Source organism: Rosa rugosa, chromosome 1, assembly GCF_958449725.1.
Source record: "Rosa rugosa chromosome 1, drRosRugo1.1, whole genome shotgun sequence".
In the NCBI taxonomy this organism is placed as follows: domain Eukaryota; kingdom Viridiplantae; phylum Streptophyta; class Magnoliopsida; order Rosales; family Rosaceae; genus Rosa; species Rosa rugosa.
The window spans coordinates 3,718,246-3,734,487 of record NC_084820.1 but is presented as its reverse complement, the minus strand read 5'-3'; the positions used below and the strand labels follow the sequence as shown (position 1 = coordinate 3,734,487).

The 16,242-nt window shown below is 37.5% G+C and overlaps 2 protein-coding genes across 2 annotated transcripts; both read left to right on the top strand.

The window, feature by feature from the left end:
- The first annotated feature begins 796 nt into the window (after window positions 1–796).
- LOC133711150 (rop guanine nucleotide exchange factor 9-like) lies at window positions 797–3,601 on the top strand. The gene is made up of 7 exons (XM_062137318.1): window positions 797–1,391; window positions 1,508–1,624; window positions 1,744–1,889; window positions 1,980–2,054; window positions 2,140–2,415; window positions 2,514–2,834; window positions 2,933–3,601. Exons 1-7 carry the CDS (start codon window positions 1,157–1,159, stop codon window positions 3,323–3,325), a joined length of 1,563 nt encoding a protein of 520 aa, XP_061993302.1. The 5' UTR covers window positions 797–1,156; the 3' UTR covers window positions 3,326–3,601.
- A 218-nt stretch (window positions 3,602–3,819) lies between these two features.
- On the top strand, window positions 3,820–4,957 carry LOC133728296 (putative F-box protein PP2-B12). The gene has a single exon (XM_062155729.1). It carries the CDS (start codon window positions 3,914–3,916, stop codon window positions 4,955–4,957), a length of 1,044 nt encoding a protein of 347 aa, XP_062011713.1. The 5' UTR covers window positions 3,820–3,913.
- Window positions 4,958–16,242: the final 11,285 nt, after the last annotated feature.

Here is a 16,242-nt window from a genome sequence, read left to right as displayed (position 1 = left end):
TGGAGATGATCAAGGCTAGAAATGGATACAATGAACACAATTATGCAGTGAAATGTAGACAATGTATCAATGAATAAGAAGCTAGCGATGAAACAAGGTGTAAAAATGAAATGGAAAAGAAAACGTACAACAGTGTATGAATCGAGTCTTAGCAAGTAGCATTTCTTGGTTCGATCGGTTGTTGTTAGGGTTCTCGAGTTTTGGGCACTAGCCACATAAGCCGGATTTCCACCTTTTTTGGAAAGAAGGAAAGAGAGTTTTGGTCTAGAATTCGTTCGATACCTTCTTCAATGGTGAATCGTAAGTATTATGGGTTCTCGAGTATTTGAATTTTCGAGGTATGTACGTTATTGATACATTTTTTGAAAGAGTTTAGATGATTTGTTTTGTGCTTCAAGTCTTCATCACATCTTATGCATATCTCTTTGATTAGATCGTTATCTTCATTTCTATGCATAATATCATAAAGTATCTCATGAGTGTGTCAAGATACTAATGTTTAAAATTATTATTATCATTGATTTAGACGCATATTCACACGGTCTTATAAGTGAACATACTATGATTAGCAAAACGAGTCAACGAGTTTATTCGTTTATCATTGGCCTATGTCCCTTGTATGTCAAAAATAAAGATAGAGAACCACCGGCTACCCGCCATTGACGGTAAAAATAAAAACGCGGAGATTGAGAGATTAGAAAAGTGACCACCATTAAATTTTACATAAGAACAATAAGTTCGGCCATTCGTTTCAACTTTCAAGAAACCATAAACTAAAACCCTCAATAAGTTGCTGCCTGAATTAGAGTGGTTTAGTTTGTTCAGAATTCACGACTTTTTCTACTTCTCTCAAACATATGCACCCCACGTTCGATAGCTATACAAACAGAAAATCAAACTGCCCTCATCTGCACTGTTGCTAATTAACTCTCTTTATTCATCATCCAACACTCTAAATTTAACCCCAAAAGAAAACATTTTCATTTCCCATCTCTCTTTCTTCGATTGGGAGAAGGACTACTCTATCTCTCTCACTTTCTCCTGCTTTCTCCCACACAACAACACATTGATATTCTTGTTGTTTGTATCCCAAGAAAGAGGATTTAATCAAGTATTTCATTAGCTTTTGTGTTTCTTTCCCTGTTTCTGATTCAAAATGGTCCGAGCTTTTGCTACTCAAAAAACAATGCAGAAGACGAAATCTTTCCAATTGAAACGGATGTTCGAGTTCCAAGCTGGGAGAAATCTACCGGGTTTGATCTTCGACCACGATGTGAATGAGGATGAACAATTATTAAGTCCTGCTGCAGAAGAGCCCCCATTGGAGATCAAGCACCAAACTAAATCACTTGAAGCCGAAAAGATACCAAGTCCTAAATGGTTGCCTTCAGGTCGTGAGAATAAGACAACTTGACAAGCTAGCTATGCATGTGATATTGTTAAGGGAGATGAAGATAGCATCTTTAAGCATTTGTGTGAGACTAACTTGTTTGTATTTGATTCTCAGATATGGAATTGATGAAGGAAAGGTTTTCGAAGCTGCTTTTGGGTGAAGACATGTCAGGTGGTGGAAAGGGTGTCTCTTCAGCCTTGGCTTTATCAAATGCCATAACAAATCTAGCAGGTATATATTTATTTAGCATTCAATATTCCTAGTTTTAATTTCTTCTTTACAGATAATGCTCAGGAAATCTCTGGGTTATGTTCTTATTGTTTCTTGTCTTTCTGTCTATGACAATGCAGCATCCGTTTTTGGAGAAACAAGAAAACTAGAGCCCATGTCTCCTGATAGGAAAGCAAGATGGGTGAAAGAGATTGGCTGGCTTCTGTCCGTGACTGATCACATTGTGGAATTTGTCCCTTCACAACAAAATGGAACAAACATGGAGGTTCATATAGATCTGTCTATTTTAATATATATAATTCAAAGTTTCAAATCATTACTCTTGCTAATCTTCTTTTTTATCGGATAATTATAGATAATGATGACTCAACAAAGGAAGGATCTGCACATTAACATTCCTGCCCTACGCAAGCTCGACGCCATGCTCCTTGTAAGTACACCTTCCTTCTCCTTGTTTCATGTGAAAATTGAATTGTATACCTTTTTCTAACGATCGGCTATATGTGGATAAACAGGGCCACCTGGAGAGTTTTGCAAACCCAAGTGAGTTCTGGTATGTGAAAAGAGATGCCCAAGATGATGAGAAAGGTAGCAAACCAGAGAGAAATGATGAAAAATGGTGGTTACCAACTGTCAAAGTCCCATCAGAAGGTTTATCGGATGAGTGTCGAAAATGGCTGCAGTTTCAGAAGGATTCTGTCAACCAAGTACTAAAAGCAGCAATGGCAATCAATGCTCAAGTACTATCAGAAATGGATGTACCTGAGAACTATATTGAATCCCTTCCCAAGGTATATATAAGATTCTACTCTTAAACCTCAATCACCATAAATTGATCAAACTTGAGCTTCGCTAACCAATTAACTTTGTCTTTCTTAAATTTTTATAGAATGGTAGAGCTAGCTTGGGTGATACAATCTACAAGAGCATAACAGAGGAGCACTTTGACCCTCTAGAATTCCTAACGAGCATGGACTTGTCCTCAGAGCACAAAGTGGTAGACCTGAAAGACAGGATCGAGGCCTCCATTGTGATTTGGAAGAGGAAGATGAACCTCAAGGATGGAAAGTCTTCATGGAGTTCTGGGGTGAGTTTCGAGAAGAGGGAACGATTTGAAGAGAGAGTAGAGACCGTCTTACTCCTAATCAAACAGAAGTTCCCAGGAATTCCCCAATCTGCACTTGACATAAGTAAAATTCAATACAATAAGGTAAGCAAAGAAAATATGTTCCCTTATCATATACATATTCATAGGATGAAGTAAATAATTAAGTAATAACCATACAAGCTTATTGTATTTATACACAGGATGTAGGGTATGCTATCCTGGAGAGCTATTCAAGGGTAATAGAAAGCTTGGCTTTCAATGTCAGGTCGATGATAGATGATGTCCTTTATGCTGATAAAAAGACGCGAACGGAGAAATCAAACAGGAGGCTTTCAGTGGATTCATATGCCTCAGAAGATCCTGACAGGTTGAGTTGTACAGGGACACCGAGTTCAAAGACATTGTTTGAGTTCATGGGATGGAATCAACTAGAGGAGACCGATGTGGATAAGAATAACAAGGAGAGCTATTATAAAGAAGACAGTGACAAGATTATGAGCAAACCACCACTTGCTGTAAGCACGAAGAGGTTTTCCTATTTAGAAAAGCTCGAGAAGTTGAGTGGTCTAAGAAGTCCAACAGCTCGCCATTGATTTAAGGAACATGGAAGAGTTGATCAATATATATAAGGACAAGGAGAGAGAGGGCAGATAGACATAGAGAAAGGCAGATACTTGGTTGCTAGGATACTACTTGTTAGTATTTCTATGTATAGTTCTCTTCCTTCCAACTGAGGATAGTGAAGTCGGAGTGTGAAATATGACTAGGTGAAGTCCGAGTGAAATTTGACTAGTGCATTGGTTTAATGCTTCTTTCTGAGTTTATTGGCTTGTAAAAACAGTAAGGTATTTGTTCAAGTTTTTCTCAAAGGCTTTGTGTGGCTTTTCATACTGATATATACTCTTTAGGTTTTTCTTGTAGCATCAGTTCGTTAATTAACAAAAGTAAAATCCAATTTTGAGATTTTATACAAGAAAATTAGAGAGCTAATGGAGCCCACAATGAAGCTGTAGGGGTGCCAAACATTATCTGAGCCCAGTTACTAATACTATACCGAACAAGAGTTGGAATCCTTTTGTAATTAGGAGTCAAGGCTTTTAAGTTGAAAACCAAAACCCAAAGGCAATAGTGAATATATCATATGGCCCCCAAAAAGAGATTTAACTTAGCCAGAGCCAGCGATGGCGAAGAAGAAAGGCGGCATTGGCATCGGCATTGCCTTGTACATCGGCATAAGGCTCATAATTAAGCATAGGCTTGACGTGTGCGTAACAATGAAGAAGAAGAGAAACAGAGTGACGGAGAAGGTGAAGAAGAATTCAGAGAAGGAGGAGGAATCACCTGCGACGGAGATGCAGCAGCAGCCGCTGCTGGACTTGCAAGCTTTGCCGGAAGGATGCATAGCCCACGTAATCTCGTTGACAAGTCCTCCAGATGCATGCAGGCTCTCCTCGCTTTCTAAGGCTATCAGGTCGGCGGCTGAATCCGACGCCGTTTGGGAGAAGTTCATTCCGCGTGAGACACACGAGATCCTTTCTCAGTCCAATTCATCACTTTCGTCTTTCCCTCCAAAATCCAAGAAGGAGCTCTACATGGCTCTGTGCGACACCCCCATCCTCATTGACGAGGGCTACACGAGCTTTTCACTAGACAAATGGAGTGGGAAGAAGTGCTATATGATAGCTGCAAAGCGCCTTCGGATTGCTTGGGGTGATACTCGTCGATATTGGAGATGGAAATCTCTGACTCAGTCCAGGTTTAAGGAGGTGGCCGAGCTTCGTATAGTATGTTGGCTTGAAATCCGTGGGAGAATTGAAACGAGCATGCTGTCCCCATCCACGACGTATAAAGCTTATCTGGTGTACAAGTTAACTGAAAGCACTGAACGAGGCTGGGCCTGTGAGCCTGTCGTGGTCACGGTTGGTGCAAGAGCTTATGGGTTTGATTATGAATGCCCTGGTTTGAAGGAAATAACTGCAGGCATTAAGCACACTGCGTTTCTGGGCCCCAAAGGGAAATACAAGCACAGTTTGCAAGGAACTGGTGAAGCTAAATTTCCAAATGAAAGGAGGGCGGATGGGTGGCTGGAGATGGAGCTGGGTGAGTACCACTGTCAAGGGGATGAAGATGGGGAGTTGGAGATGATTTGTTGTGAGATTGAGACTGGTATGGGTAAGGGTGGTCTCATTGTTCAAGGGATTGAGATCAGACCGAAAAGGAACTAGCTAGCTAACTATCCATCAGGAATTCAGGATCATGGTGATCGATTTGCCACCCGTAGTACGTAGGGATGCCTTTTTATTAGGAAGAGTACTATCTCTCATATGAACCACATTTCCTGAATTCCTGGCCGGTGACTTATAATCCAAAGAATTGGCAAATCTTGTTTAATTTCTTAACTAGATATTGTTTTTGCTTGATGATTTATAATCTAAATTCGCTTGTTTATGTTGGCGTCCAGGAGTTTTTCTTATGTTCTTGTGGTGCGGATCAGCGATCCACAACAACTCAAAGGCCTCTGGGCTCACACAAACTAGACAACTGGAGAAGAAGATAGCAATGCGCTGGCGGCTGCCAATATCATATATTATTATGTCTGATCAAAAGACCCCAAAATGAGTCAATACAATGCTTTAAATAGAGAAGAAAACCTAGACTTGCTTCCTTTTAAAACATACTAGCATATGACAAACCCTCAAAAGACTCAGCCCAAACCAAGCCCAAGCCATAGAGAGAGAGAAGTGGGCGGTAACCCAAAGGCCCAACCCACCGCCCTCCATCCCTCCAAACCGAACCAGTGAGAGTAGAGTCGCCATCACCGCAATTGGAATTTCTTTCCTAATCTGCCCAATATTTTTTTTTTTTTTTTTTTTTTTAAATTTCATCACTTTTTCCTCATACATTTCCTTTATTGCCTGGTGGATCATGCTTCCGTATCCAATTATAAACTAATATAATTTTTCTTTAGGGTTTAGGGTTTAGAGAAGCAAAATTCAAAGCTTTAGCATATTTTTCTTCTCCAACTCCAACAGATTCCCTATAATTTTTGTATAATAGGGAAGCAAAAGTCAAAGTTTTAGCTATTAAAGGAAAAACACATTATGTGCCTTCGTCAAAGTGATTGACGGAGAGGGAATCAAGTAATTAGCAATCACCATCAATCAGCATGGATCAAGGACCAATCAGTAGTTAATGTCATCATTGTAATTGATACTTCCGTTGTAATTCTCTCCCTATATAAATGGGCTATGAAATGAAATGAGTAGACCAATTCCAATTCTCAATTTACTTTTACATTAACATCTTTTTCTTCTCCAACTCCAACAGATTCCCTATTTTACAGCAATCTCTAAAATCTCCATATTCTTCCTTAAATTTTTAGAGATTGCTGTAAATATAGGGAATTTGGTTTTCTCTTTCCTCATTTTCCCTAAAATAGGGATAATTAGAGCAACTCCAACAGCTTCCCCATATTTTGATTTTTCTCTACTTTAGGGAAAAATCAGCCTCTTTTGCTTCAACAGATTCCCTATAATTATCCCTATTTTAGAGAAAGTGAGAAAAGAGAAAACCAAATTCCCTATATTTACAGCAATCTCTAAAATTTAAGGAAGAATATGGAGATTTTAGAGATTGCTGTAAAATAGAGAATCTGTTGACGTTGGAGAAGAAAAAGATGCTAAAGCTTTGACTTTTGCTTCCCTATTGTACAGAAATTATAGGGAACCTGTTGGAGTTGCTCTTATATGGAATCTGTTAGAGCAAAAAAGGCTCATTTTTCTCTAAAGTAGAGAAAAATCAAAATATGGGAAAGCTGTTGGAGTTGCTATAACTACCCAATATTGACCAAAGCCGCAAATTCTTATTTATCGTTTCCATAGAGTATAGACATCAAACAATGACCCAATATCCCCCGCCATTATTTCCCCCTCCATAGAAATCTGAACCCGTGTTAAAAAATTCTCCCTTCTGAAGTCACGGCCACCAAAACGGCCTCCCCCAGATCGCCGGTTTCTACCACCACCATAAGGATCAGCTAGTGCTTAGGCATAACCTTTTTCCTTACCATTTGTTTCTTCTCTGACCTTTCTGCAATTCCCACTATTTCATAATATAATTAGCTTAATAGCTTCCTCTGCTCGATTTCAAATAAGAGGACTCTATCTCCCTCTCTCTTCTCTTATCTACAGGCATGCTGCAACTCTATCTCCCCCTCTCTGCCTCTCTTTCACACAGTCTAGTATTATATTGTGAAGAGTGAACTGTTCAAATTAGAACCACAAATTGAGTCAAAATAAGAAAACAGGGCAAACCCAAATCAAGTCAGAGCAAACCCTTCACTTTGAAAGCGATCATACTATTCCCCATGATCAATCATTTTCTTTGTCCACCAAAAACTAAGAACAAATATTACAAAATCGCATGCAACCAAAAAAAAAAAAAATCTATCCCTTAAACTCATCAAATTGCATAAACAAAACCTATTACAAATCTTCTTCCTTTGTTCTTTGTGTCTTCTTCCTTCCATTTACGTAATCCTTTTGTACTTTTCAACTATATAATAATAATAAGCAGACGTGAAGGAAAACCTAGCAGACTTGCACTATGAGTTTGATTTCAAGTGAGAGAACACAAACAAAATCTCTATCACCCACAAAACCGCAGTCATACGCACTACCCAAAAATTGCATGCAATGAAATACAAAATCCAATCAATCGCACCCAAAATTCAAAACCAAAATGTCAAACCAATCGACCAAATAAGAAGCTTACCTCAATATATCAAAGTTATCTGATTGCTCAATCGGATCCTCCGATTTGATGAAATGGATGCTCAATCAGATATTCCGATTTGACCAAATGAGCTCAATTACGCACGCACTGGTCTGGGTTTGTTTTGGATTCTTTGTTTAATTTTGAGCTGAAAAGCTTGCCGATTGGTGTTTGGTGCTGGCGGTTTTGGATTCTGGTTGCTTCTCTTCTTTCTTCTCTCCCTCACTCTCTGTCTGGCTGAGAATAAACAGGGGCAAATCTCCACCTGTCTCCTTTCTGTCTCTCTATAAATCATGGTTACATACAGGGGCAAAATTGGAAGTTCGAAAGTTTCCCCAAGATGAACAGTAAACGGCTGCTCGCTTTATTAATAGAGATATGTTAAAACCTCCCAAATTTGTTTAGTAAATAATCAAAGCAGAAGTAATAAAATAAGGAATCATCTTTTGGACCAGACATAGTTCTTGAGATAATCTGGTGTCTGTGGGATCCTCTTGGTCCTTGGTTCATCATCACATATAGCTCCTGCATCACCTTGGATGAAATCAAGAGTCTACTACACGAATTGGTTGTTCAAAGCTGACCATTTTGCCTTATGAATTGGGTATAGCAGAAGCCGGTGATGTTGTCCACATAGGAGGTCAGAAAGTCTTCATTGTTATCACCCACTTCATGCTCCCATCATTATGATGACATTAAAGGATTTGAACTGAAGTGTTGTCAAGCACACTATGAATTGTGGCTGACGATTGCTTAAATATTGATCAATAACTTACAAGTACAATTGTATTAGGAGTGTGAGACTGATAGGAAAGATAAAGACTAGTAAACAGAAACCTATCTACTTGTACGTCTAGTAGAAGAGAAGATAATTACAATAGTGAGTATATTAGATAACAGAAGATAAGTCATGTTTGATCAATTAATGATTGGTTTATCACTCCCCCGCAAGCTGGGTGGTCTAAGAAGGACATCAAGCTTGTAGACAAAAAAAAATTAAACCTGGATGATGACAGACCTTTTGTAAAGATGTTGGCTACATGATCTGTCGTAGAAACAAACAAGACTTGGAAGTTCCTTATTGACAACTTTTTCACGAACATAATGGTAACCGACCTCAACATGCTTTGTGCGGGCATGAAAGACGGGATTGGAAGCTAGCATTTCTTATAAAAAAAAAATTAAATAAAATAAAACTAGACATATGCATTATAAGTAAAATCAAATGAACATGGTTTTCTTTTGTTTGTGTGTGTAATATTGGAGGTAACTAAATAAATATATGCCCCATTGCGGACAACTAGGCTTATGGAACACACTGTGGACAGGTGCCCCTTTGCGGCGTTTTTCATATAAACGTGCTCATGGTATTGCTTTTTGTCACCCCTCGTTGACATATTTGATTGCATTCCAAGCAATTAGGGCTTCATTGGAACATCCAAATTTACTCACTTGACCTCCTATGCTTTTTACACCTCCTATCAAATTTTCATATACTAAATTTACTCATTAAGCCTCACTAAAGTTCCTCAAATAACCTCACTCATATAATTTGCAAACAAACTATTATCTTTAAAATAAAAAACTTAGTCATTTCCATTATTTAATTACTCTATAAATCTTACATATCCATTCCTTAATCAGACAACAGAAATCTCTTTTTCAATAAAAAAAAAATCAAACACAAGGTATTGATTTTTAAAAATTAATTTATAATCAACAAGAAAATAACATGAATTATTATGTGGTTTCTTTTACCTCATGATTAATTATTTAAATATTCATTTAGTTTTTTTTAGGGTTTTTGTCAATTTACCCTAATTCTAGGGATTTTTTTCCCACTTACCCCATTAAGTTTTTTTAATTCCCCCTTACCCATAAAGACCCTAATGAGGTCTTCCCTAATACCCAATTAAGTTTTTTTTTTTTTAGATTATTTTACCCTCACCTCTTTGTTACATAGAGAGAGCGAGAGAGAGAGAGAGAAGCCATAGGAGACTTCGCCGGAGTCCGGTCACCGGTCGCCGGATTCCTATCCCGGCCGCCACCCATCTAGGGATGGTAAAAATCCCCAGCGGAGCAGAGCTTCATTGGATACCCGGCCCTAATGGGGGAAGAATTCGGGGACAAATGAGGAATGGAGATGGGGATCCCCAATCTTTAAGATTGTGGATGGGCGGGGATGGTATTGTGATCCCCATCCCCAAACCAGCCCCAATAATATATACATATATTCAATTTATATATATTTTAATTTATATATATATATATTAATTTATTTTTTATAATATAAAACACAAATATATACATTTACTATTACTTTAATGGTGTTTTGACTTTTGCACTCACTGAATTATGATTTATGAATTTAATCATGTTTTAATTTTAGTAGATTTTGATTTTAAAAAAGACAATATGAGAAAAAAAAAATATTTTATTTATTAAATTCTTATTGGGGATTTGGGGCAGGTTTGGAGGCTTAGTCCCTAGTGGGGATGGGGACAGGGAATCCCCAATATATTTTTATTGGAGATTGGGGCGAGGATGGGGATGATATTGTAATCCCCATCCCCAATCCGCCCCATTGCCATCCCTACACCCATCAGACTTCTTGAAAACCTCACCGGATGTCCCTAAAGAGATTGTTAAATATCTCATAGGTCGTCGGAAATGTTTATTGCCTCCAAATAAACCTTTATTGCCCCCCCCCCAATAAGCCTCTATTGCCCCCCAATAGACCTTTATTACGCGATAATAAGTTTTTTTTTCTTTCCTTCTCGCCTTCTCGGCCTTCTGCCCATAGTCTAAAAAAAATGATTTGGGCACCCAAAAAATGATATGGGCACCCACGTCCACTTCTCCCTTCTTTTCGGTTGCAGACCCGGGACCGGAAGTAGTCTTCCGACGAGGCCGGGGTCTTGAATGATGTCTATGACGTTAGAAGTCTGCGCCGTTTACCCGAGATTATCTCCCACACTTTGATTTCACAGCCTGGTGCATGGTGAACACCTTGTCGTCAGAAAACCAAACTTGAATGTCGGCGACGACGGCGGTGACACAGAGAGAGAGAGATGAGAGAGATCGAGGTGAGAGAGAGATAGAGAAGAGAGAGAGAGAGAGAGGTGAGAGTGAGAGGAGGGATGGCCGGATCTGATTGCGGCGACGAGCACCGATCGCTGACGTCCTCATGGAGCTCAAGCCCAGAGCCTCCTCAAAAGCGGATTTGATTGTGCGACCTTGTCCTCCTCCTCTACGTGCCGCCCTATCCACCGCCGGTTGGAAGCTCCGGTTCATAAACTGGTTTTGAAACCCGAAGGGGAGAGACGACGACGACATTGAAGGAGTCGCCGGGAAAGAGAGTTTGATGTAGCCGGCTATGGGGTTTGCATTGTCACCGGGGTGAGTATGTAGTGATAATAGAAAATAAAAATAGATAAGAAAAATAATAAAGAATGCAATCTAATATTATTGAATTGGAAAGTGTAAAGAAAATCAATATAATATTTTTTCATTTTTTGGGTATAATTATTGTCCTTAATAGTCATTTTATAGTAGGTTATATATGTAATTTAATAATTCATAATAGAATGAGATCAAGCGAGCAAATTTGGAGGTCCCAATAGAAACACTCTTATATTTACAAAAACCCTCAAAACCTCAAAAGACTCGAACCGTTCTTCTCCAAAGTCCCAAACTTTACAGACCGTCTCAACAGAAGAGCAACCAGAAAATGGAATTCGTTTGGTTACTCTGGAACTCATTTGGAATTCGTTTTGTTGACTTTATATGATAATGATTGAAAGTTTTTATGCATGGTCTTCATTCCAACAAAAATGGAATTCATTTGGTTACTCTGGAACAAGCATATCTAGGCATATCATTTGTAGGTACCACACAGTATGTGTGATATTGGCCTATATTCATTCAGGGTTAGCATCGTCTTTAAAATATAGTGCTTGAGTGCTTTGTGTATATTTGTACAGTAAGTTTTGATATTTTGAAAAATTGTGTAGCAAACATATAGGGTATAACCATATCTTGCTTTTCATGATGAACAATACAAGTTGATAGTGCGCATTGGATACATATGAACGTAGGAGGCAAGGAATTTTTAACCACCATTCATATATTGACTCGCGAATCAAGTTCCATGCTTAAGGCGATGTTTAGTGGACGACAAAAATTGAAGGAGAAGAATGGGTTTGTCTTGATAAATAGAGATGGGTCATACTTTCCGAACATCCTAGGATGGCTGACTTTCCGAACATCCTACGATGGCTGAGAGACAAAGTGGTTCCAATATTAGAACCCATGTTATATCCAAAACTATTATTGGAAGCCAAATGCTATCAACTGGGTAGCATGATTGCTGTAGTTGAGGAGGTTATCCTACAACTAACCAGAAATCAGGCTTGAAAATACGTAACGATATTTTAGGTAAAAATAATACATTCATGAGGCTTTGATTCCTCCTTAGGTATCAAACTCCAAGTTATTAATCAAGAATCAATTGATTTCTGACAATGAGGTGGGACCCACACTCATTTTAATATCTAATATGTTATCAAACGCATGAAAAATGATATACCGGAATCATTCCCTTCATTTCTATTCTCATTTCAAGTAAGTAAACGTATCATCAGTTCTACTACTTATAGATTCTGGAACAGACAAAAGCCACTATAGACTCCGCCCTACAAACAAACCAATAAAAATGGCAAGCATGATTGAAAAGGCATGAAGACCCAGTTATAATTTTATGAAGCATCAAACCATTGTTATCAAATACACAACAAAAATCCAACCATATGTATCAAGAATCAACAAAAAAATAAGACGGTATCAAATCCTACACATCCTCTCAAAACCTCGAGTAAGATTGTTGACATGGAAAACGCATTAAGAAAACGAATTTGAAACAAGCATGATAAACAGCATCAAGCAATAACGTTTATGAATATAAGTTGCAACAACCAAGAGTTGGAACAGTAGACATATTCCCACCCTGAAAAGTTGTCCACAATAGTCTTGCTTCAAGAAGAAAGGGGTGTGGCAAGTGGGGTTGTCGCACATCCAATACTTCGCATTCTAATCAAACTTTACAAGAGAAGAATGTGTCATTACAAAAAAAGGGTGTCTCATCGTTGTTGACGAACCCATGCTGTCAATGGTGAACAAAAAACAGAATTAGAAAGGGTGAGAGAGAGATGAAAATGTATGGATTAGAAAGATTGAATATTTGCAATAAGCCAACCGAGTAGGTCTCGTCGCCATTGTTGAGCAACTCCAAGCTCTGCAATTGGTGATCAAACACATGTTAGAGAGGGAATGTGAGAGAGAGAGAGTTGAAACTTTAGGGGCAAAAGACTTAAAAAGACTCAATCTTTGAGCTTGAAGAATCCAACCTAGTAAGTTTCTCTTCTTCTTTATGAAATGTTTAAAGAGAATGAGAGAGAGAGTATAAGTTGTTTTAGGTGAGCCTACAATCAGTTAGGAAATCGAGTAGCTTGTGAAGCAAGCGAAAAATGGTTAGCACTTAGTAAAAAAAAAAAACGTTACTGGTTGCCAGCATGTATTCACGCTCAGAAATCAATGGATGAATGGAGTATGACGCTTAGTTCACTTGAAAATTTTTCTCGAACACCTTATAGGCGCCTATAAAAACGCAACGTTTCCAATCAAAATGGCGTCGTATTGCTCTGGGGCAGTCGATTTCATTACCAGCCCCACTCACCCTCACCTCTTCTTTGCATTTGGCTGCTGCCATTGAGAAGGTTTGAAGAGATTCACAACACAATTTTAGTTTTAAACTTTTAAGTCCAGAAATTTACAACGACTATGTTTTTAGCTTACTCACTCTGCACTTAGTTCAGTCACTTTATGTATGTATTTAGGGCCAGAGAGGAGAGGTATTTGGCTCCCCGGTCAATGTATTAACGGTTGTCAAAAATTTCTTCCCTCCTACATTGAGATTCACTCACTGTCCACTATCAGCTCGCACATCCATCTGTTTATTATGGAAATAGTTAAACCTAGCTTATATGTTCTACCCGATTTTTTAAAACATCAAAAAACTATACATAAAGCATATATGTGAAACAAAGGGACCAACACATCCATTAAAACACCAGAGGGCATCAATCTGAAACCTCTAAGAAAATAAGCAAAAACTACCAAGCTACGATCTTTACAATGTACTAACAAGAGTTAGAACAATAGAGACATATACTCACTTGGTAAAGCTTTCCACAGTAGTCTTCCTCCAAGATGAAAGGGGTGTGGCAATTGTGGTTATGGCACATCTACTGCTTGGAATTCTGATCAAATTTGACGAGAGAAGGATGCTCCATATGAAACAAAGGATGTCTTATCATTGTTGTGCTGGTGAACAAAACACAGAATTAGAGAACCGAAAGAGAGATGAGAGTGATAGGAGTATTATATGCAACGTTTTAACTGTATTTCTCTTCACATTTTGCTAAGTTATTCTCTCAACATTATCATTTCTAAGTTAGTTTTATGTTTTTTAGACACATTTGAACTTACAACGCAAGAAATGAGTTCCAGAGAGCTGGAAATGATAGAAATGAAGGTAATGAGGAAATGAGGCGCAAAAATGAGAAAAAAATGGAGAGTCCCTATTGAACAAGGAGAGCTTCGGAAGGTTCCAGAACATCACGAAATGAAGAGTCCTAGTTGGACTAGGAAACCTATTGACACAAGGAGTCCAGATGACGCTAAGATACTTGGGAATGCTAGGAGATCACGTAGCTTCAAGATGACTCAAGAAAATCAAGAATGCTCTAGAAGAATGTTGTGACGTCAAAGAGGAATCTTAATTGGATTACTTCTCCTTGTTGTCGTGAATATTGATGAAGATTCTAAATTATTACGTCATATATGAAGGAATTCGGAAAGTAATCTAGTTTGTGTGCAATCAGGAAAAGAAAATAAAAGAGAATAACTATTGAATAAGGTTTCTTGATTGGTATTTAGGATTAAAATCAGAGAATAACTACTTCATTTTTATGTGACGTTAAAATCATTTCTCAAAGCCTGAATCACAATCGCAATACCTCCCCTTCTCTCTCTCAAAGTTCCGACCATCATCCATTCTTCAAGTTCAAAAGCCATGAAGTAAGTTCAATCTCCATCAACACATCCTTGCTGTTAGCCATATCAAGCATCCACCACTTTGAAGCTTCTTCTTGCGTTCTTGAAGACCTTAAAAGTGTAACCATGTCCATCTCTATTATGTTTTTGGTTATCTTTCCTTATAAAACAATCCAGATTTTATTTTTGTTTCAATGGATGTTTCAAATTCTTATAAGATTAAAGTTTGAATATTGATGTTTACTTTTCAAATACTATGAAGCATGTTTAACGTTTTAGGTTTTTCAAAACAGAAAATTGCGATTTCATCTTGTCATTGTTTGTTTGTTGATTTCGTGCTTCAATCCCACCATTTATATGTTTTGTAATCTTTGGATGCATACTCAAAGTTATGAGCATATAGTTGTTTCCAGATTAAGATTTGCTAGCGTTATAGGTCTTAATTACTAAGTGGAAAACCTATAGTTCCTTAGGTAATCAACAATGAGTTTTGCATGATAAGATTAGCGTTCTAACTTGTTATATTTGCTTAAATCGATCAAACTTCCACATGTTCTTAATGCTTTAATATTATTCATCTACACTACTAGAATTTTCCTCATATACATCGGCCAGAAACCGATGTAAAAAAAAATTTGTACACATGTGTTAGTGGGTGATGTAAAAGATCGGAAAAAAATAGACATCGGTTAAAAACCGATGTCCCATATCATAATAAACATCGGATTATGTTCCAGAATCGATGTTAAACTGCTATTATGATCACAAATTGGTGTTTTTAGATATTGTTAAACCTTCATATTTATGCATTTAATGCTTAACGAAATATAGGTCCAACAGCACTAGTATTAATTTTAACATCGTTACTCATTCTAGAAACGATGTGTTATATTCTCTTACACATCGGTGTTTTTTAAGTTTGCATGCTGTTTATAAGCTTTATGGGTACTTGCCATATATTACACTATTTAAGATTGAATCTACATTCTTTTGTATTACACGACCGATGTTCATTATTCTATTAAATATCGTTTCCTTTTATGAAGTGATGTCCATTTTTCTATTAAACATCAGTTTTTGAGGTTGGCACCGATGTTCATACTTATACTAAACATCGTTTTTCATTTAATAAATCGATGTCCATTGATTTGTTTTACATCGTTTCTTACACAATGTCGATGTCCATTGCGTTGTTTTACATCGTTTCTTACTTAATAACTCAATGTCCATTGGGTTGTTTTACATCGTTTCTTACTTAATAAGTCGATGTTCATTGGGTTGTGTTACATCGTTTCTTACTTAATATTTTGTTATCCACTGGCTAATGGGACATCAATTTTTTCTTTTAGAACTGATGTATTAGTTCTTATATGACTTCTTTTTTATAGTTATAAACTGATTTGTAACTATTGCTAGGAAATCTAATGAGAATACATATCGTAAGTAAATAAATTTTGATTAATATTGATGCTCAAAGTACATAACAACATCCCAAGTATTTCTATGCATAACATGTCCAAATAAAACAAAAATTTAAGTCTAAATGGTACATAATACTAGAAACATAAACGAAAGCAAGCCTCGCCATACTTATATCCCATTTGTTCTTCTGTTTTCACCTGCA

Bases quoted from the DNA above. Each gene is read 5' to 3' on its own strand.
- LOC133711150 (XM_062137318.1), top strand. From the start codon at position 1,157: ATGGTCCGAGCTTTTGCTACTCAAAAAACAATGCAGAAGACGAAATCT. The intron at 1,625-1,743 runs GTATATATTTAT...ATGACAATGCAG, and splicing joins TGCCATAACAAATCTAGCAG to CATCCGTTTTTGGAGAAACA. The intron at 1,890-1,979 runs GTTCATATAGAT...GGATAATTATAG, and splicing joins AAAATGGAACAAACATGGAG to ATAATGATGACTCAACAAAG.
- LOC133728296 (XM_062155729.1), top strand. From the start codon at position 3,914: ATGGCGAAGAAGAAAGGCGGCATTGGCATCGGCATTGCCTTGTACATC.